Source organism: Carassius carassius, chromosome 14, assembly GCF_963082965.1.
Source record: "Carassius carassius chromosome 14, fCarCar2.1, whole genome shotgun sequence".
NCBI classification, from domain to species: Eukaryota; Metazoa; Chordata; class Actinopteri; order Cypriniformes; family Cyprinidae; genus Carassius; species Carassius carassius.
In genome coordinates this window covers 6,108,835-6,136,039 of record NC_081768.1, presented here as the reverse complement: position 1 = coordinate 6,136,039, position 27,205 = coordinate 6,108,835, and the positions used below count along the sequence as shown (strand labels likewise).

At 37.1% G+C, this 27,205-nt stretch overlaps 2 protein-coding genes across 2 annotated transcripts; both read left to right on the top strand.

The window, feature by feature from the left end:
- The first annotated feature begins 6,365 nt into the window (after positions 1 to 6,365).
- Positions 6,366 to 8,702, top strand: LOC132157561 (uncharacterized). Its single transcript, XM_059566931.1, has 8 exons — positions 6,366 to 6,384; positions 6,515 to 6,651; positions 6,797 to 6,933; positions 7,012 to 7,105; positions 7,179 to 7,514; positions 7,589 to 7,769; positions 8,067 to 8,191; positions 8,370 to 8,702. Exons 3-8 carry the CDS (start codon positions 6,893 to 6,895, stop codon positions 8,700 to 8,702), a joined length of 1,110 nt encoding a protein of 369 aa, XP_059422914.1. The 5' UTR covers positions 6,366 to 6,384; positions 6,515 to 6,651; positions 6,797 to 6,892.
- On the top strand, positions 8,067 to 11,360 carry LOC132157560 (uncharacterized). Its single transcript, XM_059566930.1, has 3 exons — positions 8,067 to 8,191; positions 8,370 to 11,056; positions 11,350 to 11,360. The coding sequence occupies exons 2-3, from the start codon at positions 8,728 to 8,730 to the stop codon at positions 11,358 to 11,360; spliced, it is 2,340 nt and encodes a 779-aa protein (XP_059422913.1). The 5' UTR covers positions 8,067 to 8,191; positions 8,370 to 8,727.
- The last annotated feature ends 15,845 nt before the right edge of the window (positions 11,361 to 27,205 follow it).

The following is a 27,205-nucleotide window of genomic DNA, read 5'->3' as shown; positions in this document are numbered from 1 at the left end:
GTCTGGCATTTCTTTGCTTCTCATTGATGAAGGGCTTTTTCAGCTTTGCACGACTTCATCTCTGCCCCTAAAGGCCTGTTTAAAACCGTCCTCACCATGCACTTCACCCTAGATGCTACCTGCCATTCTTTTTGTAGATCATCCTACAATAGTTGAGTGACATTCGAATGAGTTGACGGTCTAGCTTTGGCATCCCGAATGTCATCAGTTTGACCTTGTTCTTATGAGCTACTCTCTTTGGAATTGTAAGGATGGAAGCAACATGACACTCACTGTGTCCCTCTGCCAGTAAGCCAGAATTTAACCTTACCTTCCTTCACTCAAAACTGTTCTTTTCAACTCTTTTGGCAAGGCTGACAGTTACTATTTGATTCCAATTGCTTTTGAGGTACTACTAGCAATGTTTTTGTCATCCAGCTGATCTTTCTGCAAGACGATAGCGATGACCATGGCAGTGTTTTTATATATATATATATATATATATATATATATATATATATATATATACTTTTCCTCATTAAATAAGATTTGATTGAGGCAAACACCTAATCAGTACTTCATTAAGAGGAAACGGAGTGTGTGTGTCTGTGTTGACACTGGAATAAAATGACTACCATAGATGTAGTGATGCTGATTTGCAGAGCTTTATATACTGTAATTAGTTTTTAAATGTTTTTTTATATGTATATATATATATATATATATATATATACACACTTTAGTTTGTATATTCTTTAATTATATAAACATTCATAATATATTTAAATACTGCCTTATTATTTTTTATTAATTTATTTTATATAAAATAAAGCAATACTACATGTCATGCAAGTACAGTAAGCGTTTTGTATAAAATTACAGTTCTCCAATGACCTCACACAGCTCTTTAGGTTCAACAACAAACAAATAAATCCAACTCACAACAGCTGAGTCAAGACTGATTTTTTTTTAGTTCACCAAAAAAACTGGCATTTGAAGAAATCTGTTTTTGCTCAGCGCTGTATACTTTAAATATTTTCATATGTCATTTAGCAAGTCTAGTACATTGTATGAACACACACACACACACGGTGACAGCTTTGTGAGTAATATTTCAGCAGCAGAGGGTTGTGGGGTTTGGGGCAGTCTAGAAACCGTGTTTACGCTGAACCACTCGTTATTGGGCTGACCACAAACCTCTGCTGGCCACAGGCATGTATGTGTGTGTGTGTGTGTATTTGTGGTGATGGCGTAGGAGGGAGGGATCTGCTCCCAAATACTCGAAAACTGAGTCGAAGCAGAGATCTGACTGCTAACAACATCATACTCAACGTCTGCACGATGACAATTATCTCATTCATCTATGCAGCACACTTTTTTCACAAGCGTTGGAGTGCAAACAGAATTGCATCACCTCTCTGACCGCCAAACATGGGCGGGTTGTTTTTGTCGTCTCCGTACAGCAGTGCCGAAATTATAAAGGTGATGGTTGATTTCAGAGATAACGTTGCAACAAACATCTTACATACCTCTGAATAATTGATTCACGGTTGATTTCTTTGGCACAGGTGCACAGCAATTCAACGTTATTGGTTGCCGCACAAAAACAATTTTGAGCCTTGTTCTAGGTGGGATTGTCCGTGTTCATTAGAGACTTCAAAGCATCTCTCACCTGGCACAAGTGTGTTTTTACCACACTTATCTAAACAGTCTCAGAACGGGTGTCATTCCTTACACTCAGCAGATCTGCTCTTAAACAATATGCTTCATTCATCTTTGTGCCATGGTCTCTGTGACGATCAGAGGAAGGCGGTTGCGCAAAGAGAGAACAGGCATCGCTAATTAAACTCATTTCATGCTGCAGCTAGCTGAGCTAAACTATCAAAACAAACAATTAAAAAGACTTTTGTTCTACGTGAACAGTAAACAGCTCAGAGCAGTTTCAGGCCATAGGGAAAGTGCCTATAGCTGGGTTATTTCAGATTAAGTTAGTTCGCACAGAAACTAAAATTCTGTTAACAATTACTCATCCTCATATTGCTAGAAACACTAAAGACGATAGGTAATCTTTGAAACGTTTGTTAGGCTTTTTAAATCAGTGAGGTTTGTTCTAATGAGCAATGCACCGTTTACTGTATGTGTATCTCATAAAAAGAATAAAATAAATCTGTTCACCATATCTTATTTCTTCACAAGAAATGTCTTGCATTTAATTGCTTGATTTTTATGGATGCAGTTTTCTATGCCTTTATGAACGTTTTGGATCCAAGTTTTGGCTACCTGGACTTTCAGTGAAGGGACAGACAGTAACCTCTCAGGTTTCATTAAAAACATCTTAATTTGTGTTTCGAAGATTAACCAAAGTCTTTGGGTTTGGAACGACATGCGGGTCAGTATTTGATGAAAGAATGTTCAGTTTTGGGTGAGCTAGCCCTTTAAGTATCAATTTTCTTTCAGATGTTTCTCCTGAAATGCATTAGGATAAATAAAAACAGAATGAATCCACTGCTGACTTACAGTAAAATATCAAATGAATGTGCAGAACGGAGTAGCTCAGATTATATGGTCATGGAAGAATTTGATAAGAACTGTTTGAGATATTAAAATTTTGATTGCAGACTTCAGTATCTTGGCGGATCTTAGTACAGTCTGACACTTGATATTTCAGAAGACAAATGATATTTCAAGGGAAATGACAACAATGCAACAGTGAAAACCTGTTAACTAGTTAACTGTATGTTTTCAGTCCTAATGGTGTGAGTGCACGGAGTCATTATTATCCTTGAAACTCACCCTGCAGACTGCGTAGTCGTCATGGTGGAATGTCAGTCTGGAGGGGCGTCTGTGATTTGAGACCCTCATGTGGCATCCAGGAGGGAGACAGACAGATACTGGAGCCCTCGCTGGGACGACAGCCGACTGCTGGTTTGATCCATGCCGGTGTCCCTGTCTGATGCATCCACACACACAAACACACTTCTTCATTTATCCTGTCATGCACCATAAAACAAAATAACACTCTCTTTTTATGTGTAAGTGTAAATATAACTAACTATTTTCCACAAGCAGAAGATTTACATGGCAACAAAAAGACTCTTTAACCAGATTTAAAAGTGTGTGAATAATACCAATGCATTACATAATATTAAACCAAGAGGCAACTATTTAAACCCCTGAGCCTCTACATTCACACTTGTTACATTTACGCAATCCATGACATTTTGTATCCTAATGGTATAGGATAGTCAAATAAAGTTATGTTTGGTGTAAGTTTCGAAATACATTTAATACAGCATATTTTTACTAAAACTTACATGCTTTTTTGTCATCTTGGGATTAGTTGGTTAAAAGTTGGATATTTTATTATATAAAGCAATAAAATTCCAATAATTCAGTGTGTCTTGAGTTTTCAAATACTTTGTGTATTCATCCAGGATTCATACTCGGGGCTCTAACATACCCGCTGTCCCACCTGCTGTCCTTAGGTGAGTCTGGTGCATGGCCTACGGTTGTGTTGGCCTCTTTATTCCCTGAAACAATCTGCCCATTGTTTACCAAAATAATAAAACAATATTCTGTGTCTGGAGTGGCTGCCAGACTAAACAGAACAAATGAAGAACTCCTGGGGTCCACTGATGCCAGGCCTGTTGTGAATTAGCACACTTTTACATTTGTTTTGGCTTGGCCCGAGAGCAGGGTAACATTTAGTGTTTTAAGAGCCCATCCTAGTTTTAAAAACCCACAAAATTCAGCTTAAGTTCACACAGGAGCTCTGTTCCAAAACCTTGTGAGCTGCCCTGCTATGTTCTGTCTACACAGGCCTACTGTGGATGCTGTCTGAGGCATGATGCTAAGCAGAAGTAATGAAGAGAAAAAAAGACAGGAAACTCCATCCTCACTGAGATAATTCTGTTTTTAGTTGCGTTGAAGTTTTTTTTTTTCAACACTGATATGTTAGAACTAAGTGAAATAAGTTACAATTACTAAAACGGAAACAGCTTTATAGAAATATGAAGAAAAAAAAACACAAAAGACAACTAAAACTAAAATGAAAATAAAAAAGCTAAATCAAAATATTAATAGAAATTCTAATAGTATATAAATAATCCCTGGTTGTAAGCAGGAAGATCATCTTGGAAAAGCAACAAAGCAGCTAAGATAGTGAAGCTAGTTTTGGAACATGGTAACTAGTCAACCAGGAAATAGAACCAGTCTTTATTTTGAATGTCTGACATCTCGGATGGTTTTATTGCTCTAGTTACAATGCATTATGAGATTACTTCTGCTGCATATGATACATTTGATGTATCTATGGCTGACAGTGTTTTGGAACAGAGCATTGGAAATGATTTAAATAACACCGCTTTCCCGCTGCTCTGCAGCTGTCTACTCCGATTTTTACATAGAACTTAACATAAATCTGCAATCATATATGATGCTCTCGGTTTATGTGCATCTTTAAATATGCATCATTTCAGCAGTTACAAAAATATGTGAAAAATTCACATGCGATTCAAAACTTCATCCAGGCATTTAGTGAGGTTCGTAAGATGGATGATTATGGAAATCATCTGTACTCAAATTCCATGAGTCATCAGTTATATATAGATTGATATGTTGCAGCAGAATTTGTGTTTTTTTTTACAGGAGCAAACTGCATTCATAATTTAAAACAAACAATTTTCTGTTTATATTAGAAAGGGTCTATTTATGAGTTTGCAAAGGCATTTTTAAATGGCTACATAAATGTTAGGGATGCCATAAAACATGCATTAAAGCATCCAAAAATGTAAATCTGCTGAAAGTGTACTCTCCTTCTGGTAATTCAAGGTGTAGGTGGTTTTGTTTCTTCATTGGAGCAGATATGGAGAAATTTAACATGACATCAACAATACAATCCTCTGTAGTGAATGGGTGCCATGAGAATGAGAGTTTAAACCATTAATAAAAACATCACAGTAATCCATACGACTCCAGTCCATCAATTAGCATTTTGTGAAGCATGAAGATTTGTGTTTTTTTAATTATATATATATACACAGCAAAAATTGGAGAGTTGAAATTTCAGTGTTAAACATTTCCGAGTTGATTTCAACACCCAAAGAGTAATTTGAACACATTCAGAGTAAAATGGTGTTTGGTGTTGGAGTTATTTCACAGAGTTGATCATCAGTGTTAAACAAGCTCCATAGAGACGTAATTAGACTCCGCCCACGCATTTCCAATCGTCGCTGCTGAAAATCCATGAAGACGTCGCCATTATCCTCGTGTGGCTTTGAAAGGTAAGTTAAATTTAATCATACTTTTACATTTATGATTGGTGCTTATTCAGTAGAGAATGTACAACATAATGTGCTATGGAGCACTGCGCATAAACGTATATTAAAATGTGAAGGCGAACGCACACACACAGCCTAAGTTATGTTAACTTACATCGTGGCAACGGTTTATTACGCTTTTAGATTTAACTAAAAATAGGAATCAAATTATTACAGCGTGGCCGAATTAATTAAAATGATTTACCGAATTAATAAAACGAACGATCTTTTACAAAGCCTCGTTTATTGCCACAATTGCCCTCGTCGACGTGATTAGCTTCGTTAGCTAGCTATTAAGTTACTGAAGTTATGTAAAAAAAAAAAAAAAAGTTACTAAAGCTATGTAACTTAAATCTTAGCGGTGTGTGTGTGTGATGCGATGTGTGTGTCGCTTTAGGTCACATTTAAAAATAAATAAATAATAATGTATTAATAATAATTTAATAATTCTTAAAATAAATGTGTGATTAAATAACTGGCACTGGTAGAAAAAGTACGGTGCATCAAATCTGTAAATTGTGATATTACAAAGGAAACGATGTGACGTGCATCTATCCATAAAGTATTTTTTTTTCTTTTTTTTACAACGATTTACAAGGCCAAACACTTTTGCATGTTCCAGGTAAAATGTTGGTCCAGATCAAGTACAACGAACAGCAGAAGTATGTGAAGCTGGATTGCATTGAAGGGAGGTTTGACTTCATGCAATTTCACGTCAAAGGTTTCTTTTTTTTCTTACTCATTTAAAATAACTAAGAATTTGATTAAAATCTGATAAATTCTGTGTATTGTGTTGTTGCCTCATTTTTGTATTTGCCTTTATCATATAATATTCTGTAGAAGGGTATACATTGGAAAAAAGAAAAATAATGCATATTTACATTTTGCTTGCATCATAAAGATATATGTATTCAAATCAGTTATTTGTTGTGATGCAAGAAAGGTTGTCAACTTAAAAATCTTTTTTTTCAGTCATTGAGAGATTTTGCTTGCCACCTGATGCAAAAGTAACATACAGGGATGCAACAGGGACAGAAGTCGATGAAGAAATGTGAAGAAATGGTGCTGACTGTTTTCTCAAATGACGGTGAGCTTTATTGAATGTTTAAGAAGTCGAGTTATCAAGCAACTTAGGATAAATATGATACATTGGCTGTTTCTGATTCTTGTGCTGGTCATCACAATATTTGTAATATTTTAATACTTTAATTATTTAGAATTTTCAGATTCTTTGTCTTCCATATCTGAGAAGTCTGACAAAAGCAACATTTCAAGTGCATCGACTGTAATCTTAGATGAGGTCCCTAACAAGAGACAAAGAAAAGAGGACACATCTGCACTGTCTGCAAAGCAGGTTAGAACAAAGTTTTTATGTGATTCTCCTTAAGGTTATGTTCACCCAGAAATGAAAATTATCCAAAATATAGAAATAGTTTTTTTAACCCTTCTGAGGCTGTGGTAATTAGTGAATCACCAAGGTCGTTTTTTTTTATTTTTAGTTGGTCGAGGATGTTCTTAAATTGAAGTCTGGTGGTGAAGCAGTACTACAGGAGTATCAAGAAACAGAAACCCTTACAGATGCCACAAGAAGACAAATGATCAACATTCTGGTGGCTCACATGATTGATACACATGGGTATTTTTATTTAATTTTTATAAAACATAACTGCATGACCATTGTATAAATTAAAACTAATTTGATATCTTCTCTTAGGCAACTCCCTACTAAAGCCATCAGAGAACAGTATGCTCTTGGCATAGTGATGCTGTTCCCTTCCCTCAGAGATCCTTATTCCAAGAAAGGCTATGTAAGTCATCGTCTGCATGACCCTTTCATGTTATAATTGCAATGTTATGACATAGAAATTTTATTCTTTTAAGGAACACTTTTATGACGCTGCAAGCAACACAGGATACATTGCTTGGCGTATGAAAACAGTCCACAGAAAGATTAGACGAGGATCTTTGCCACTAGACAGCCCTCATGATGTTTCTCCAGGAGGCCCAAAATGCAAAAGGGCTACTAATTTTGAAGGGCAACTTGATGGGGATGCTTGCAGAGAGGCCATTTCTTTGCTCAGCCACACTACAGAGAAGTCCCTAATATTCCAAAAGATGAGAGAGACCTTTCAGCATCGGCAGAAGCTTGTTAAAGATCCAGGCTCTAGTGTTGATATCCTCTTCACCTTCCCAAGATTCCTAGATACAAAAGGCCTGGTAAGTTTGGAATAACATTTTATCAAAAGCATGTAATTTGAGAATATTGTTTATAGTTTAATATCATCTTAAAGGTTGATCAAGACTTCACTCTCCTGTTTGACACCGAGACATCCTCCAGGCTGCTTCAGAAGTGGGACACGTTCTTCAGGCCAAATGTCATTAGAGAGGCCAAGCAACTTACTTCAACGGCAGAGCTGAGTCAGTTGTTGCTCTCAGCAGAATGTCCTAAAGGAAGTGACCTTCATGAAACAAGTAAGTTGTATTTGATTTGCTTGTTTTTACAAATCTGCTATATTTGCAGTTACAGTTTGCAGTAACAATATATTTGTTTTGATGACAAAAAATATTAAAATGAGTAAACTTCATAATCTATGAGATTGGATGTTTTCCGGATTAATAAAAAATAAATAACTTGCACTACATAAAATCTTTAAAAAGACTACATTAACCAGGTGAATGTTTAAAATGCTTTGTATTTTTAAACTTAAAATATTTCATTTGAAGGTTTAGATTAATTAATAAAAAATTTCATGTGAATTTCATCTCTAGTCTACGACCATGAAATGGCATCCCTTCTTTTACTGATACATCTCCTTCCACCATCACCAGGAGGACTGAAGTCTCCAAAAATCAGTGCATGTGATGCTGCTGAAAGACTTGTAATCTTTCATAAGGTATTGACATTTTAATATTGTGTTTTTGGAAGCTCTAACATGGAGATTTAAAATCATTCATATGCATTATCATATTGCACTAGCCATTGAGTTCTTTGAACAGTCTCTTTTATACAGTTGTTTTCCCTGACTGGACATTATGTTTGTGTCTAATATTCAATGTTCATTTCAACTTTAGTCATGCTGCAGTTTGGAGGAGCACCTCAACAACATCCAGCATCAGCATCCGTACCTCCTTGCTGTTGGACGCCAGAAAAGCAAGATTGAGGGCTTCTACATCATCTTGGATAAGCATCTCATCCCATGCCAGGCAAACCGCTCCCTTGGAGCATTTGATGAACTTTTCAAGGCACATTTTGTGTTCAATTTGTCCTATGATAGTGCACTTCTAAACTTTTACACATTCCTGCAGACAACAGTGTATAACATTGATGTAGGTCAAATGAAGGAGTCTCCCAGGGTTAGAGATTTGAGAGCCAGACTGCTCAACCAGACCGTAACCTTAACTTAAAGTCGGGTAGTATGATGTTGACAGAATGCTGATCTGTTTTATTTGTCAAAAAGAGCACCCAGACAGTCAACAGTTGATTTCCCATTTAAGAGGTGAACATAGTTATTATCCTGGATCTAAGTTCAAATTAATTTGTTCTCAGCAAGGTTGTAGGCATCAGTTCCAAACATATGCAGGTTTTCGTAAGCACCTTAATAGTGTTCATAGCAGCATTCAGCTGATTGCTCCAACTTCAACTGTTGGATGTTCCTCAAGTGAGCCAGTTGCAAGCTCATCTCATGCTTTGGAGGACCTTATGAATCCCCAGCATTTATCTCCTTGTTCCAGTGGTTTATCTGATAACAATGATTCAGGGCTTACTAAAAATTCAACTAAAGAATTGTGTGATTCCATTGTGGCCAAAATACAAGCAAGTGGGATTCCAAACAGTTTGGTGTCCTCAATTGTGGGAGATTTAGAGGAGCTAACAGATGAGCTTAACTCTCAGGCTAAGCATAACATACTTTCTGCTTTGCCTACAAATGACCCCTACAAAACTGTAATAAATGAATCTTTTGAAAAATTAGAAAACCCATTCACAAATCTGAATACAGAATGGAAACGTAATAAATACTTTAAAGAAAAATGGGGAGTTGTAGAGCCCATTGAGATAACACTAGGTGTGCGGTATGACAACAAATTGAATAAGAAATCTGGTACTTATGACCAAGTTCCAGTGAATGATACTTTTATATATGTGCCAATTTTAGAAACGTTGAAATTCATGTGCAGAAATCCAGACATTTGTGACCTCCTAAGGAAAGATTGTAGATCAGAGCCTGACACTTTTACAGATTTTAGCGATGGAAGTTATTTTAAATCCCACCCTTTATTTACAACAAAAAGACATGCATTACAAATTCAAATATACTATGATGATTTTGAAACCGCTAACCCCCTTGGCTCCAAACGTAGTATCCACAAAATTGGCTGCCTTTATTTTATTGTAAGAAACTTGCCCCCAAAATTTAACTCAGTTCTGATGAACATTCATTTGTTAGCACTTTTTCACACACAAGACGTAAGCAAGTACGGTTTTGATGTTATACTGGATCCGTTGATAAATGATATAAAGATACTTGAAAGCCAAGGATTAAGTCTCCCATTCTCAGATGAGCAGATATACGGCACCATCGCACAAATCACTGGTGATAATCTAGGAATGCATTCAATTCTTGGTTTTAATGAGTCATTTAATAGCCATCATTTCTGTCGCCTTTGTTTAATTGAAAAGAATGATTCTCAAACAGTATACAGTGAGGATGATCCTAAGGTGGTCCTTCGTGCACAAGAAATCTTTGAAATACATTGCAAGTCTCTCCAGGAAAACCCACAATTGAGGTCACTATATGGTTTGAAAAAAAAATCCATAATTAATACACTGAAATACTTTCATGTTAGCAATAACTACTCATTTGATATAATGCATGACCTTCTTGAGGGCGTGGTTCAATATGAAATCAAATTGCTTTTTGGACATCTCAAACAAAACTTTATATCTGAAGAGGATTTACTTTCAAGGATTTATTCTTTTGATTATGGATTTTTAGAACGAAAAAATCGTCCCACAAAGGTTATTTTGGATAGTGCTGGTAATAGCATTGGTTTAAATTCCATTCAGACATTATGTCTTGTGAAAAATCTCCCACTTTTGTTTGGAGACATTGTTCCTCCAGGACACAAACACTGGAGTTTGTTGCTTATGTTACTTCAAATAATGAACATTGTGTTTTCACCTTGTCTCACTTCAGGTTTGACAGTGTATTTGAAGCACTTGATTGCTGACCATCACAAACTATTCAAGTACTTGTATCCTCATAAAAATTTGATTCCTAAACATCATTACATGATACATTACCCTTCTTCTATAAGGAAAATTGGCCCCTTGTTATATATGTGGTCAATGAGGTTCGAAGCCAAACATAAGATGTTCAAAGATTTTTTTAAAAATTTCAAAAACATAACAAAATCATTAGCTAAAAAGCATCAGATGGCCATTGCGTACCATTGGGAAACATTCACCCTCAAACATAATGAGTTTGGGCCAATTAAACCATTTTCCATAGGGAATGAGGTCAGCAATCAAATGCTTGAAATGTTCATATCAAAAGATGTTTTCTCAACCAGTTGGGTTAAAGTTGATGGTGTAGAATATAGAGCTGGACTTGTGGTGTGCAGTGCTATAGAAAGTGAAATGCCAGTCTTCTGTCAAATAAGTGCTGTACTTTTGGTTGAAAGTTACATTTATCTGTTGGTAAACAAACTATTCACAGAGAATTTTGATGAACATTATCATGCATTCAGAGTAGTACGAAGTGAGGAAAGGTGTATTATCAAAATGTCAGAGATTAAATTTTATAAGCCATTTGATATTCAAAGTTCATACAGTGTTGTGGATGAAAGTTTGTATATCATACCTTCATTTGTAATGTTTTAATTCGACTTCAAAATGCACTACAAGTGAGAAATACAAATAAACAAGTCACTGGCAAATATTTTGTGTGCTGTTGTTTATTTAACATTATTTTGTAGATCTTTGAGACCATACAGATTTAACCACCTAAAACATGCAACTCTGAACAGTGTTGTTTTTCTGTATCCCTTCTAGTGTTATTTTAACACTTTATTTGGAGTCAAATTAGGAACTCTGGCATTGTGTTAAATATTTAACTATTTTGAAAGTGTTATTTTAACTCTGGAGAGTGTGGAGCTATATAAACTCTCAAAAAGTGTTGAAATCAACTCTTTGAGAGTTAATTTAACACTGGACTTTTTGCTGTGTATATATATATATATATATATATAATAAACTGTTGCTTCTGTCTAAAACACAAGTCCTCAATCCAAAGTATTGCTTGCTCCAGTAAAAAAAGTTATCCATTATTAAGGATATCTATTCAATGCATTGGTCAGTGATGTAATGCTAAATTTATCCAAATTAGCTCTGAATAAGAAAAACTTGGATGGCTTGGATTATACTCTTCTTGTTCCTTGTCCTCCTCCATTTCTGACTCGTCCTCTTCCTCCCCTTGCTCCCCTTCCAACTCCTCTTAGTCGAACTCGTCCTCTGGCTCTCCCTCCAACTCCTCTTACTCTGTCTGCATTGTTTGCATCCATTGTCCAAAAGATGAATTAGTGTGCCATTATGACTGGTTGTGTTCGAAAAAGGAAATCAAGATATTTCCTGCTAGATTTTTGTGTGTTACATAGAGAATTGTGTGTTGTGTTTTGCAAAAAGTGTTTAATGAAATTGAAAACGGAGTAAAAGGCCAAAAATTAGTGTATGGTTTTGCAGATTTAGTGTGTGGTTCTGGTGTTTGAGTGTCAGGTTTTAGAAATTGTGTGACAAGTAATAATTTTGTGTGTAAACAGTTGAAAAAAACTGTAAGTAATCACTGTGTCGACTGATGAAGTTTAATTAGGAACATTTCACTCTCTCATCAGTCATCACATTTAATCTCTTCATGACATCAAAACACCCCGCTCGGTCCACAAAATTAGCCGCCTTTTGTTTGACACGTCTGAGCAGCACAGAGAATGACAGGCACAGGCCGGCTTTGATCTCTGTGAGGAGCCGATTTGATTTCTTCCACTCATCCACAGGGTGAAGTGAGAGGTTAAATCAAAGGCGTTTATCTGCTGAGATGCCATCGCCATCTCATCAAGCTGTAAAAACATTTGCTCATTCACACCTTCTTTCGAGATACCTGGCTAGCAGCCCTTGTCAGGTGTGATCAGAGACTATTAGAGGTGCCACGAGTTCATATCAGTCTAGAGACAAGTTCAACAGCAAAAGGGCATTTCACTTCAATCTTAGCTAGAAGTCATTAAATATCGATCAGATAGCGAGCCCACCAAAAAGAAGAAGTTCCTATCCTGAAGACAAACACTGAAGTATTTAACCAAGAAAACAAAGAAATATGACTTCCCAGAATGTACAGTTGGATGTTTATTCCCAGAACCGGCCTCAAGATGGGACCCAGTAAATAATGCAGAAATGCATGAGCTGTTGTCTGGCTGCGTCTTCTAACTGGATGTGATGATGGGTAAATGTCTAATGCTTTGTGGGGGTTGAGGCGGAGGTCTGTGTGTGTCCCTCCATGTTGAGGTTTTGTTGCCTGCGTGTGTTCTGTCACCCTGGGTGGTTGAATTATATATCTCTCGTGATACGTAAAGTGTGGCCAATACATTTACAGAGCAACGACACACAAATCAGAGCAGGCTAGAGCCCTTTTGCCCCATTTTAGGTCATGTATTGATCCCAAATTATCTTTTCATTTATTTTTTATTTTTTTTTGCATAATGTCATATGGACTAAATCTCTAAATAAAGGTTTTTCATTGGCATTGATGGCTTCATGACCAATATTCATTTCCATTGCACAAAAGAGTTCTCGTGGAAGTGGAAAAGGGTTCTTTATATTATTAAAATAGTTCTTCAGATTTAAGCAAAAAATTGTTCTTTTAAGAACTTTTCAGTGCAGAAAGCGGAGTTACAGCAATGAGAATATGATCATGAAATATCAAATAATTTTTCTAACTATTAACATTTGCCTACTTATTTTTCATCACGTTTGACATTAAACAAAATTCTGCTGACATGTACTGTACCTTTCTCACTGGAATTCAGTCAAGAACAGAACTTCTGGAACAGCACTGAAGAAAAAAAAAATTAATGCATAAAGTGTTTAATGTTTACAAATTCCAGCAGTGATTTCAAATCAGGGCTATATTTTTTTATTTATAATTTTGCATTATATGAATGAAATTTCAAGCTGTTTCTGGTAGCATTATCCTGCAAGCTGACATGCTTTAAATCATTAAAATTAAATTTTTTTACTACACCATTCTGTATAATTGTTAGCATGTGCAGTTTTTATGACCCAACGTAACGGGATTACATGGATTACTTGTCACACTGCAGGTCCATTTCAAATGAACTAGTGAAGGCACATTGGCTTGAACACACGCACATTTAAATTTAATATTTTGATGTTTAATAAAATAAATGGTTACGTAAAAAAAAAAAAAAAAAAAAAAAATTGACACTAAAGACTGTGAGTATAATGACTGCTAAAAATTAAAGGAATAAATTCAAGTTTAATATATTCAAATAGAAAACAGCAAACACATAAAAAAAGAAAATCTTCCGTACGTATACAAACCATACAAATGTATATACACAAAATGTGCTTCTGGGATGAAATACACATTTTAAAAGAATTAACCATTTGTTTTTCATTCTAAAAAACAAACAGTCCATCTAGGAATAAAATTCAGCCATGAATTTACTAATTTCCACCATGCAGTGAGGCCGTGGTGTTTGAAGTTATCGTGAAAAGCTCTCTTGATCCCGAGGAACGCTCATGACACGCTGCTGTCCGTGATTACCATACCACAGCAGTGCCATTGTAGATCTTTACTGCAATTTGCATTCCTTCCTGATAAAGTGATGATCACTGGACAGAGAGAAGCTGGCCTCAAAGGAAGTGACCTCAGGGCCTGATGGCATCTCCTGATTAGAGGGAAACTTGCTGCATAATGTTTTAATTCACATCTGTGTGCCCTCTCTTTATACTGCCAATTTCTCTCTTCCTGTTCTCTGTTCATCCTTCCCTCAAGTATCTCCTCAATCCTCCACTTATTCTCTTACTGTCCCTCTGTCTACAGACTTCAAGCTCCTTTTTTAATCTTTCCTCATCCTTCCTTTCCTCTGTTTCTTTATCTCTCGACCTCTTTCTCTCTTCCCTCACTTTGTAGTGCTCCTGGCATCCTTATCATGAATCGATCATGTCTTAGTGATGAAAGGAACTGCCTTCATTTCCACAGGAATGCGGCCCTCTTAGTGTCCATATGGAAACACTTGCCAGACAGATTGGTTCTGTTTTTTGCTCTTCCCTAGAGCATCAGACACAACTGATCGCGCTGTACATGTCCAGAATAGAGCGATATTTCACAAAACTGAAGTTGGCAGCAACTTCCGGTTTATGCAGACTTTATAGGTCAGTTAACACGATGATGTACTAAGCCTTATGTCACACACAGAAGGGACAGGGATTGTTAAGCTCTAAAATGACAATATATATATACAGCATGATGATATATGATGCAAGTACTTTATCCCAAAGCTTAAGAAGCCATTTGATAGCTTTGTGAAGAACAGAATGACATTTACAGGAAAAAGTTTCTCTGCTATAGAGTTCAAATACAATATTGCTCCATTAGTGCATAGAGACACACAAGAACCAATATCTTTTGTGGTCAGAGTTTTTAGAGAAGTAAATCAGTTAAATATGGCTAAGCTATTGCTTGGCTTCAGAAGACTATAAAGTGATTATGATGTTAGCTAGAATTAATTTGACAAATTATACCTGTGGTTTAGGGCAACTTCATACATACAGTACACTAAAAATCAACTTGTGAGTAAATTAAATTCTATATATCAGGGGTTCTCAAGTTCTCAATACGCCAATTTGCTGCTCAAGAAATATTTCTTAATATTATCAATATAAATTTAAGATTGGCTTAAGTACTTTATGGGGCCACTGTAATGCACTATAACGTTTTTCCGCATACACTGAAATGGACAGAATAATCTCTTGAGTTCAGAGGTGTGAAAGTTGTGGTTCTCTCCTATAATCGTCCAACAGCTGAGTGAACAGAATTCTGATGTGTGGTCACCCGAAGTCATCCGTTCTGTCGAAGGGTAATTACTAATATGCCACTGATGGTCCCTTAGCTGCCAGTAACTCTGTCTGGGTAGAAATGTTGGATTTGTTTTGCTCAGCTAAGTGGTTTTCAGCTTCTTACTTGTGCACCACAAGCATCCTGGACATTTTAATAGAAACCATATATACAAACTGTATAGCTCATTTTGGGGCTTTATGAAAAATAATGCTGCTCTATTTAGCTAGCAGAGGATTCGGAGGGCAACGTATCACAAATAGCAGCTGGAAATGCATATTAAGAGAGCAACTGCATTCACATTTCTTTTAAATCTGGAGCATGTAAACTATGGAAATAATGCATGAAGTATTTGCACTATATAAAAAACAACAACAACAACATGACTTTGCACTCGTGGCCTGTTTACAGGTGTCACATGTTCACGCAAACATGTTTACACAGCCTTTAACCTTTCCAAGAGTCTCCTGCAGACCTGTTTGGGATTCATCCAGACCACTACAGCTGCCTCAGTTCAACACTAATTGTTTGGGTCTGAATACCAGGGCAGTATTTTTTACTGAACACTTAGTTGTTAGTTATCCAAGAAAGCCACAAAGCAGCTTTCTAAAATGATGGCGAATGCCAGCGCTCCGGCATTGTGCTTCTTTCTCTCTGCATGTGATTTACAGTCGAGCTTATGCACTTAAAATTTGTTACCTCGGCCCCATGTGGTGTGTATGTGTGTGTGCTGCGTAAACTGACATTATGAAAACTGCTAAGTCAATGTTTTCACTCTGGGCTTCGAATCAGCATTTCTGGAAATCAGAATGTGACCTGCCCTCGCTCGTTTTCTCCCCTCTTATTTTCACACACCAATTACCAGGATAATTTCGAGCATACCAGTGTGATGTGGACCTTTCCCAGAACCGCACTCTGGAACGCATTTACAAATGTGGTAATGCAGCAAAGCATTTATCTGACATACTCTGTATTTATACTTTCACTTACAGTCTGATGCTAGGCAGAAGAAATTAACAGAAACTGTGTGATGAATTAAATCGGTCTACGAAATAGGCGCCTTTGCCAGTTTCATATGATAATTTATACAGGGCAATCTGCAAGATTTAAACATGAATCAGACAAATAATGTGTTTAAGTGGTAGTAAATTGCCACCTCAAGCACAATGGTTTTAAATATGTTGGAATATAATTACGCTTTCAAAAATCTAAAAACAAAATCATGGAAACAGGATTTATAATATTTTATATACACAGCACACACACTATAAAATGTGTTATGTTCTTAAAGGCGTTTTACACATTTTGAATTAAGCTTTGGATTGTATCATATTTTAGGGTAAACACTCATAAATTATACAGAAATACAAAAAAGAAAAGGTGATTAGTGAAGATAAATATAAGTGTAATTTCTTTTCCTTTCCCTCAGTTTCATTGAGAATGAGGCAGCAAAAATACACTTACACTGTGATGCTCTAGTGTCTTTGCTGTTTCAAGCTTCTATGTCAGAATAAAAGGCCCTTTTGTTTTTCTCCTTATCAGGGAGGATATAAAACTGTAGCGGCTTTAGAGAAATAGCTTCCTTCACTGGGAATTGAGTGTCTGTATAAGAGAGGGAGAGACAGCCCTCTGTCTTGATAGCCGGTGAAGCATGCCACTTTCAATTTCAACAACAAACAGAACTTCACGCAACAGAAGGAGAATATAATTGAATATGTGTGCGAGTACAAATATTAAGGCTGAGGGCACCTGATCTGATGCCTCACACAAACACTCCTGCTGCACTGTCAGAACCTCTTTTTAACCACCAATTTGCCACCTGGAACTGATTTTTACATGCATTTGTATCTTTAGGAGGTCTTTTTTAGCATTCCAACAACATAAAACCACACCATACCTATTTAATTGAAATGGTTCAATTAAATCAACTAATTCCAAATTGGAACAATTACGGTTGATAATGGTGATGCACAAGATGTTATAACACAAAACCTCTGCTATAATACCTTTTTATAAATGCCGGTCACCATGTAATATTACACTAATATAATATATGGGGCATTTCTGTCACTTTCAGTGTCATTTCTGCCCCAAGCCATGACTAATTTCTGACCATCTTGCTGTCAACCAAAAGACAGCACAAATAAAGAACTGACCAAACCCAAATCTATCAAAGATTTGACATAATGCACTTCCCACATCATAAATAGTTGAGTTAAACCCATACCGACGACAGCTGAAGCGATCGTGCATCTCAACAAACTCCAGGCCTGAGGCATAACCACCGCCATTGTGTCAGAAAACTGAACGCATCAGTAACTCATGCTAATGTGAAGTTGGTCTGGATAGCCCTGTGGGACGACCACAGCGCTGCGAAACATGCGAGAGACTTTGGCTCCGGCGTTCTTTAATCCACTGCCGTTGTGTCTCAGAGTGGCACTTATTGCTCCCGCTGTGCTCTATTCCAACTACTCTATTTGTTCCCAACTGCCGGGTTGTGACCCAAAAATGTGTCCCAAATCTGTTCTGACTGGGTTGTGGACAGCAGCGAAAAACAAGGCGAATAATAAAATGCAACTAACCATATAATTGTGCATAGTTATGCAAACAAAAAGAGGCTTATCAGCTTTTAGAAGAGATGAACAGTTCCTTTCCAGTTTTCTACGTCCAAGAAATGTGTCCAATGATATTTTAGCACAAAATCATCTGTCACTTGATAATATGGCTAATACTACAGTAATACAATAATAAAAAGCTATATGTATATTAGCACATGTACAATTATCGTAATGTGTGCCTTACCAGAGAAGGATTGGCTGATTCTGGTTCCTCTCAAAGCTTTTCAACAAGTCTTTTTCTTCCGACAATCCTCTTTGGCTGGATCAATGTGGGCATTAAGGCATGATCTTCTAAGCTGCTTTAAAACAATATGCACTGTGAAACACATTATACAAATTAAGCTCGCCTGACTTTACTCAACTTTAAACATTTCAGGCAAATGTTTAATTGCAACAGTATTTCTAACAATTAGGTGGCATGGTACATCACGCTGAATACAAAAATCTAAATTACAAGAATACAAAAAGTATTCTTGCAGCTTTGTAAAATGAAGGTTGAACCACTGATGTCACATGGACTATTTTAACAATGTCCTTACTACCTTTCTGGGCCTTGAACATGTCAGTTACATTGCTGTCTATAAAGGGTCAGAAAACTCTCGAATTTAATAAAAAATATCTTAATTTGTGTTTAGAAAGATGAACAAAGTCCTTATAGGTTTGGAATGACATGCGGGGGAGTAATTAATGACATAATTTTCATTTTTGGGTGATGAGACCTTTAATAAGGTTTGATGTCACCGTTTCATTCTGTGATCCTACCTGTCGAATAACATACGAGTGACAAATACAAAAAAGTTTCCACCTAAAAGAATACGGACACTGTCTACGTTTACATGCGCACAAATAATGTGATTATTTCTAAGGACTTAATCGCATTGAGATGTTTGCTCTTCACTCCTGTTTACATGCATTTTTCATTATTCTTATTATTCGCTAAGAATTGTAGTTATTTTTTTTTTTTACTGCCATTATTCACATACCCCACAACACAGCACAATTGATGGATTTAGAAAGAGTAGGTTTGTTACTGGCCACTGATTTAATTTATTTACGTCTAATGCAAAACACATTTGTACGGTTGTATTCCATGCTTTTTCAGTCCCACTGACATGTGATGGCAATTTGTTTGCCTATGCTGCCGCCACATTCTACTCGCCGTTTCTGGATGAGGATAAAGAACAGACTAGTTGCAGCAAGTTTATTACAGGTACACGTCAAATCATTTATGTATGTCACAAACACATGCGCACATTGCTAAAGGCAGCAATACTGCGATTAAGGTGTTTACATGGCTGGTTATTTTGTTTAAAATAGGCATACACCTATTCTGTTGGACAACTGGACATTGTGGACAACCCATTCTGTTGTCCACAATATAAGGTTTTGAGTCCTGCTTCAGCCTACAAAAACAGATGCTGATAATCAATACAAAGGAAGTTTAAAAGAAGGCAAACTTTCATATCATGTAGGCTAGTTCAAAAAATTAGCCAATATTAAAAAAAAAAAAAAGATAACAGTGAGGAATTGAGAAATTAGAATTGATTCACAAACTAGGAATCTGAGTCAGAAACATACAGCTGTAATTGATAGAGATGTAATATTATGCAACCATTTTAAAGAGTGCAGAAATCTGGTAATAAACACACCATCACAGGGAGATTTCAATGTTTCTCTGGAGGATGTGATTGTTAGCACAGTATTGCTCTCCTGACGCAGTGTAATTACAGAAGCTCTATTAAAGGCCACTGCTGTCTCCTCTGAGGCAGAGGCACATGGAGGAGATGTAGTCATTACTGTGACTCGGGCCCCGCTCGCACATGGCCAGTAATACTTTGTAATGACAGAGCCTGGCAGTTATTTAAAGTTTTCATTTAAATCTTGCCCTTTTGACCCTACGGGATCACACATGCTCCAGTCTGCCAACAGAACCGACAGCCTGAGGGAGGCCGCAATAGACCCCGTCCCATCATGCTTTTCTGCCAACCTAATCAACAACAATGACTGGTCCACTGATTGGACAAATACACCACCACATCCAGATTCAATCAAAATGGCTAATTTACACCAAATTGATTGTGGGCCGATCTACCAGCAGACTGCCCTTAGGAAAGAACCTTTACTGCTCAATTGTTTTCTGTTTACAACATGCGATTACATGGAGAACAAATAGAGACTTGCTGAGGTTGCCTGACTCTCTAATTTTTCTCCTGAAAAAATGATCCCCGAAATATTTTCTCTTCTGGAGTAGACAATAGACAATATCTCAAATCATACTCTGATTTGCCAAGATCCGCAGTGTCTGCAATATTTAAATATGAACTTAAATATTTTGAATTAAATAATTCCAAAATAAAAGTATGCAAGCTGCCCACATTCATTGAATTGATCTGTACACTTACTGTACAGTATGTCACAACTTTCTCATTTATGCCAGTTTTTATGTCTCCCAAGCAGTTTCATTATGGGTTACTAAATCTACAACTATTATTATTATTATTATTATTTTGTATTTGAAATAAAGATGGAAAAAAAGATATAGAATTATGTGTGTGTATGGGTATATGTATGTATGTATGTATGTATGTATGTATGTATGTATGTATATATATATATATATATATATATATATATATTAGATGAGACTAAATTTAAATAAAACTTAGAAAGTGAAATTGTTGAAATTAATAAGCTTAATCAAGTGAATAAGTAGGAACATGGCTAAAACTTTATTAAACAGATAAAAAAAAGGATTAAAAAAAGACAAAACCACAAAATTACTAAAACTTAAACGGAAAAGCAGTTTAAAAAGTTGGGTTGAAAAAATACAAATTTAAGCAACAAAAAAATTAAATAAAATAAAAAACTGGAGTAACAACCCCCCTCCCCCCACTGTATAGCATATGGATAAAATAACGCTGATCTAAAAGAAGAAGAAGAAGAAGAAAGAAAAAAAATGATTAAGAGCAATACATTTACCTCATGGGAAATCCCATGACGTCAGGGCTGTTTACCTTGTCAGTCTTCTGAGCCTTCCTTTTATGAAACCTACTGCACCCACCACATCAACAGCATGTGGTTCTCATTTTAATCAACACCATTTCCAGTTAACACATCATTAAAAAAACATTTACTCTTTATAGAGAATTGGATAACAGCTCATTATGCTCGAGTGCCATTCACAAGACAATAGCTTTTACATCATGGCATTACCAGAGAACAATGCTGCGATTCACAACACTCAAAGGAAAACACAGTCGATCTTTATCATTACCTCTTCACAAACCTCAATCACATCAACACTAGGGCTGGGAGATATATCGAATATAAGCGATAATATCGGAATAATTTTGACGACGATGTAAAATTGAAAAATATCGGGAATATCGAATATTTCAAATTCAAGCATACTTTCCCAAAAGAACGCGCCGAACATCCAAAAAAGCAATATGTCACTGCGGACTGCACGGCAGTGTTGCCAGATCTTGCGAGACAAATAAGCAACCAGGCCTGTGAAAACAAGCCCAAAACAAGCGACTTTTTCTACGGTTTACGTTTACGTCACTCAATGACGACGTTTTCATAACCAGAAAAAAAAAAACAGATTGCCCTGCTCTGCCTCTGATTGGCTAGTACTCGTTGCCATCTCGGTCAGAGCCAATTAGAAGCAGGATGTGGGTGGGAAAAAACTGTGTATGGGGGAAAGGGAGGGACAGAGAGAACAGGCTAGAACTATGTTTAAAGGGTAACTAAACCCCTGGTCAGAGCCTGACTCCACCCACTGGCAATATTTGAAAAACGAAAAAAGCTAAAATGGAGAGTGACTGTAGTGATGCAAGTAGCTTTGCAACAGATCGTTTATTTGAAGTATAGGACTTTTCTCCCCCACCTTCACCTGAAGTGGAGGATGTCGAGGTGTCTGTGGCCTGAGCCATATCAATTCGAGCCGCTGGCTCAAAATGCGGTCTTAACTCCCGGACCGCGTTGCTTTTCAGTGCGAGCTGTGTGGAGAAGCCCGTGTGGAGAAGCCCATTTCCACCTCCATTGCGTTGGAGAAGCAATCCCATGTCAAATCCAGTTTGCACACTGCAGCTCTAGGCGGGAACTCGCGGTCTTCCAGGCCAAGTGCATGCAACCACTGGAGCCTGATTTTCAAGTCTGCTGGAAAACTATGCAGTTCAGCAGTACTGTCGCAACCAGCAACACTACACCTACGTACCATCCTGACCACTGTACTAAATACAGATAAATCTACGCCAACTTGAAGCTATCCTAACTGATGCAGTACTATGCTACTAACTAACTATGCTTCTAACAATACTAACGTTACACTAACAACTATGCTAATTAACTACATAGGCTACACGAAATAATCTAAATAACTATATAAATGCTATGCTAAATAGATGCTATAATAGTCTATCCTGGTCATTTTCAATACTAGCAATTCCATCTCCTGACACTACAGTCATTTTGACGGAACAAGATGGTTTTATACTGCCAAGGGCGTGGTAGCTCGTACCAAGGGGCGTGGTGAGCTGTAAAACTGCTTACGTCACCTGCCACCACTTACGTCACTTGCCACCGCAACATCCAATAGGAAAAATCAACTGCAGTAGCCACCTTCAACCTGAAGAGGGCAGCACTCAGACGTTTTTACACCATATATTGTAGAATTAAAACACTTTATACTTAAATGTCAAAAAAGTTACTCGAATCAATGAACAGCACTAATAAAGCCCCATTCTTACAGATCATTAACTAAAAAAAGTTGGTTTAGGGTTTAGTTACTCTTTAAATAACATATAGAAAATATCTGCTTGATAACTTATTATGGAGCTGGGAACAAGCCCAATTAAGCAACTACACTGCCCAAAAAAACGCGACCCGCGACTACCAATTATGTGAGTGACTTTACAGAAAAACAAGCCCAAAGTCGCTTATAATAAGCGGACTTGGCAACACTGCTGCACGCGCCTCTACTACAAGAGCTCCCATGAGAGCGGTTGCCAGATAACAAGAGCTTAAATCCCCGAATCAGAGCTTTGCTGTTACAAGAGGGCTCCAAACAAAAAAATCGAGTAAGGAGCCATTGGCTCCTATAAGAAAAAAACTTAGGTGCCAAATGATTTTTTTAGGTGCCACAGAATAAACATGTTTTATGCGTTTTATTTAAATTATTTATTTTACGTTTTAACTTTTTAATCATACTGACGTTATTATGTCTCATCTTTTCTTGACTTTATCAGCATTTTAATCCATCTTGTAGATGACCTGGGAATGAAGGTTCACTTAAAGTGGGAGCTAAATGTCTTTTCCAACTTGAAACATACAGTCATACGTTGTTTATTACACAAAATCTGTACCAATATCATGGACCATAAGCATCACTTGGCCCCTGAGTATAGTTTGGGGTCCTCCTCAATGCATCCTGTAAATGTTGTCATACTCTCTTAAAAAAAAGGTGCTTCATGATACCATAGAAGAACCATTTTTTCCTGTCTAAATAGTTTCATAAAGAACCTTTAACATTTGAAAACAATATCAGATTATGAAAAGGTCAGAAAGAGATTGTTTTTCAAAGAGCCTTTGACTGAATGGTTCTTTGTGGAACCAAAATTGTTCTGTGAAGAACCTTTTAAGCTCCTTTATTTTTAAGAGTGCATGTCTTTCACACTTTCAGTCTGTTTTTCTTAATTAGTAAAATTACATTTTATAGGGGGGAGTTGAATCATGTAGACAACAGGTTAAGTAAAAATATTAAAATTCAGTAGCTCATAAATATAGCAAAATGCTCCTCTTTATAGTTATTTTTCAAGCTGACTGATGAGCTTATTGACACCGAAAGGTTACTGAGGTTAATATTACGTTGCAATGTTTACAAGCTTTACACGTTTTCCGCAGTTTGAAAGTGTTTTACTGTAGAATCTCTTATAAAATAGCCTACCTTTTGATGTTAATTCATGTTCATTATGTACTCTAGTGGTATAGGTTCACGTGCTGCTTGAACTGAGGCACTAGGCTACTCGCGATCGCGTCTGGGGCCGTTCACATGTCGCGTCTTTTGCGCGCTCAAGTTCGTTATTTCAAATGTAGGCGCCCTCATAATGGAAGCGACGCGCTCGTTTTTTTCCAGGCGCGCCCGCACCACATCGAGTTAAAAACATCTCAACTTTTCAGAATTTGGAATAATTTTAAAGCTGATACTTTGTAAATTAAAAAGTAACAAAGCACAAAGCTTTTTGCGATTACTGGACGGCAAGTGCACTTCAAATAATGAAGTTCATGCATTAACAGAACACAGCATGGACTAAGATCTTGTTAAGAAGAAGCCTTATGATTATAAACGAGAACTGTTAACGATATTGCCAATATCCACACAGATGACAGCTTTACCTGTTGTAGTTTGTTCAAGTTATGAATGAAATAGAGGCTGTTTTTCTGCACTTTCTCTTCAAGTCTCCATCATTTCTCTCTCGCGCGCGTTTATCAGGTGTGTGTCAGCGTTGCTGCACGGCAGAGGACTGTTTAAAACTATTTTTCCCACTAAAACTTCGATGCGCATTCTCTCAATGCGCGAACATAACAAAATATGTGAATGCAAAACAATCAGGAAAAAAGGCATTACATGCAATTTTTTAAGAGATAGCATGTAAATACATAGGCCTAGTCGCCAGTTGCGACCTCAGCAAAAACTTCACTCGCATTTTAATATTTATGGTCGCAAATGCGAACGTTTTAGTCGCAGTTTGGAGCCCTGTACAAGGACACATTTTCTGCCCGGTGTTTGTTTATTTTAAGCAATCTGGCAACCATGCCCACGTGCTTATCCATTGCGGAAGCGCCACCGACGATGATCTGAAATAAGCTGGAGTTTAGCGATCCAATGAAAGCGTCAGATGGGGAGCTAGTTGCTGAAGAAGGGAAAAAGGCATGAAAAGGCACTAAAAAGTGTCAGTGGGAACATAGTTTCATGCCACAGAGCTTTTCTTAAAACCGCAGACAGTTGATAGACTTCTGTTCTTAGCTAAAAACGTAAAAAATAAAATAAAATACTTATCCCAGTTGCATAGTTTAAATTGTGAATTCCATGCACTAAAAAGTTGGCAGAATGCACTTTCTGTACTTGTTTTGCAATACTTCAGTAGGTCTACATGTGTTCATTAAATAAAATGCAGTAAGTGTTCATTTGGTCTAGATAATTTTTTTTAAGTGAAAGTGACGTGACATTCAGCCAAGTATGGTGACCCATACTCAGAATTTGTGCTCTGCATTTAACCCATCCGAAATGCACACACACAGAGCAGTGAACACACACACACACTACTGTGAGCACACACCCGGAGCAGTGGGCAGCCATTTATGCTGCGGCACCCGGGGAGCAGTTGGGGGTTCGATGCCTTGCTCAAGGGCACCTAAGTCGTGGGTTTGAAGGTGGAGAGAGAACTGTACATGCACTCCTCCCACCCACAGTTCCTGCCGGCCCGGGACTCGAACTCACAACCTTTTGATTGGGAGTCCGACTCTCTAACCATTAGGCCACGACTTCCCTTCCCTTTTTACTGCTTAAATTAGCTGTATATATCATATATATCGAATATCGTAAAAAATTTGACAATACTGAGATATATATTTTTTTTTTATATATCGCCCCGCCCTAATCAACAACATTTGACTTGAACCCAGGGGAATGTTTTATTGCTCAGAAGCTGCTCTTTCACAACTCAGTTGTGTTTGCATTTACATTTATGTATTTGGCAGATGCTTTATCCAAAACCACTTTATTACATTGAAGATGTACATTTTATCAGTTAATTAATGTACTGAAATTAATTCCAATGCTCTCTTGGCAGGTCTTCCAGCCAGTTCTATAAAACCTTTACAATTAATAGTTAACGTGGCAGCAAGATTAATTTTTAATGAGCCGACAAGAATACACGTCACACCTCTGTTTATCAATTTGCACTGGCTACCAATAGCTACTTGCATAAAATTCAAGGCATTGATGTTTGCCTACAAAACCACCACTGGCTCTGCACCCATTTACCTAAATTTATTACTTCAGACTTATGTGCTCTCTAGAAGCTTGCGTTCTGCAAGTGAACGTCGCTTGATTGTGCCATCCCAAAGAAGCACAAAGTCACTTTTATGGACTTTTAAGTTAAATCTTCCCTGCTGGTGGAATGACCTGCCCAACTCAGTCCGAGCAGCGTAGTCCTCAGCCATCATCATCCACTCACTATTCTAAAAAAAAAAAAATATATATATAGGCTATATATATATATATATATATATATATATATATAGGGCCTGAAGTTAACTTTTTTTGACCACCAGCCACTGTGGCAGTTTTTTTTTTTTTTTTGGTCTGATAAAGGTAAAAAAAAAAAAAAAAACACATCACACAAACATTGTTCTTTAACTTGTAAGAATACACATTTAATTGCGGGATAGGAAAACGGGTACACACACACACACCGTGCTAACTCAACATATATAAGACCTAAGTTACCGCAGCTCGTATGTAAACAAAATCACACACGGCTGTGTTGATGGCTGATTTAGTCAATAGACAGTTCCTGTCAACTGTTAATTACAGCCTTCAGGAACCGTTAGGCAGAACTAAATTAATATTTATATTTTTATATTACAGGTAAAGTTACCGGGTACCGAACATTTTCTCACTGGTTCCCAAATCCCAACATTCACACGCCCACACATCTGTGTAACTGTCATTGTACCGTAACCAACGTCAGCATTGCTTTATCTCATCTCATCTCACCAACAGTTTAATAATTACTCGCACATCCAAACGTAGTCAGAGAAGGGCCTCGTCTTCTTGCCTATCGCGCGAACGTTCCGACACAGGAGTTGCATCCTCTCAAACTGCGCTGCTTTAATGGACGTCAGTGACTTGACCGCAGGGGTCTCCTCCGGAAGCACAGTCTTTGCTATTTTGCAACTTATCGTGTGTAGGTGGCTTTTTGATGACTTGTGGTCCTTAATTGCTTCTAATTTTAAGTTTTTAGTCCCGATTACATAAGGATTTGACTTCGCTTTCTCTGAGCCATACATATGGCAGTCACTGCAGTACATTTCGTCTGTAGTGCTGTCATAAATCTGCCACTCACGAACCTTGCCATTGTCGCCAATTGTCCACTTT

Excerpts from the sequence above, each read along its gene's own strand:
- LOC132157561 (XM_059566931.1), top strand. The coding sequence starts at position 6,893 with ATGATCAACATTCTGGTGGCTCACATGATTGATACACATGG. Across the intron at positions 6,934-7,011 it reads CACATGATTGATACACATGG|GCAACTCCCTACTAAAGCCA; the intron begins GTATTTTTATTT and ends ATCTTCTCTTAG. Across the intron at positions 8,192-8,369 it reads GACTTGTAATCTTTCATAAG|TCATGCTGCAGTTTGGAGGA; the intron begins GTATTGACATTT and ends TTTCAACTTTAG.
- LOC132157560 (XM_059566930.1), top strand. The coding sequence starts at position 8,728 with ATGCTGATCTGTTTTATTTGTCAAAAAGAGCACCCAGACAGTCAACAG.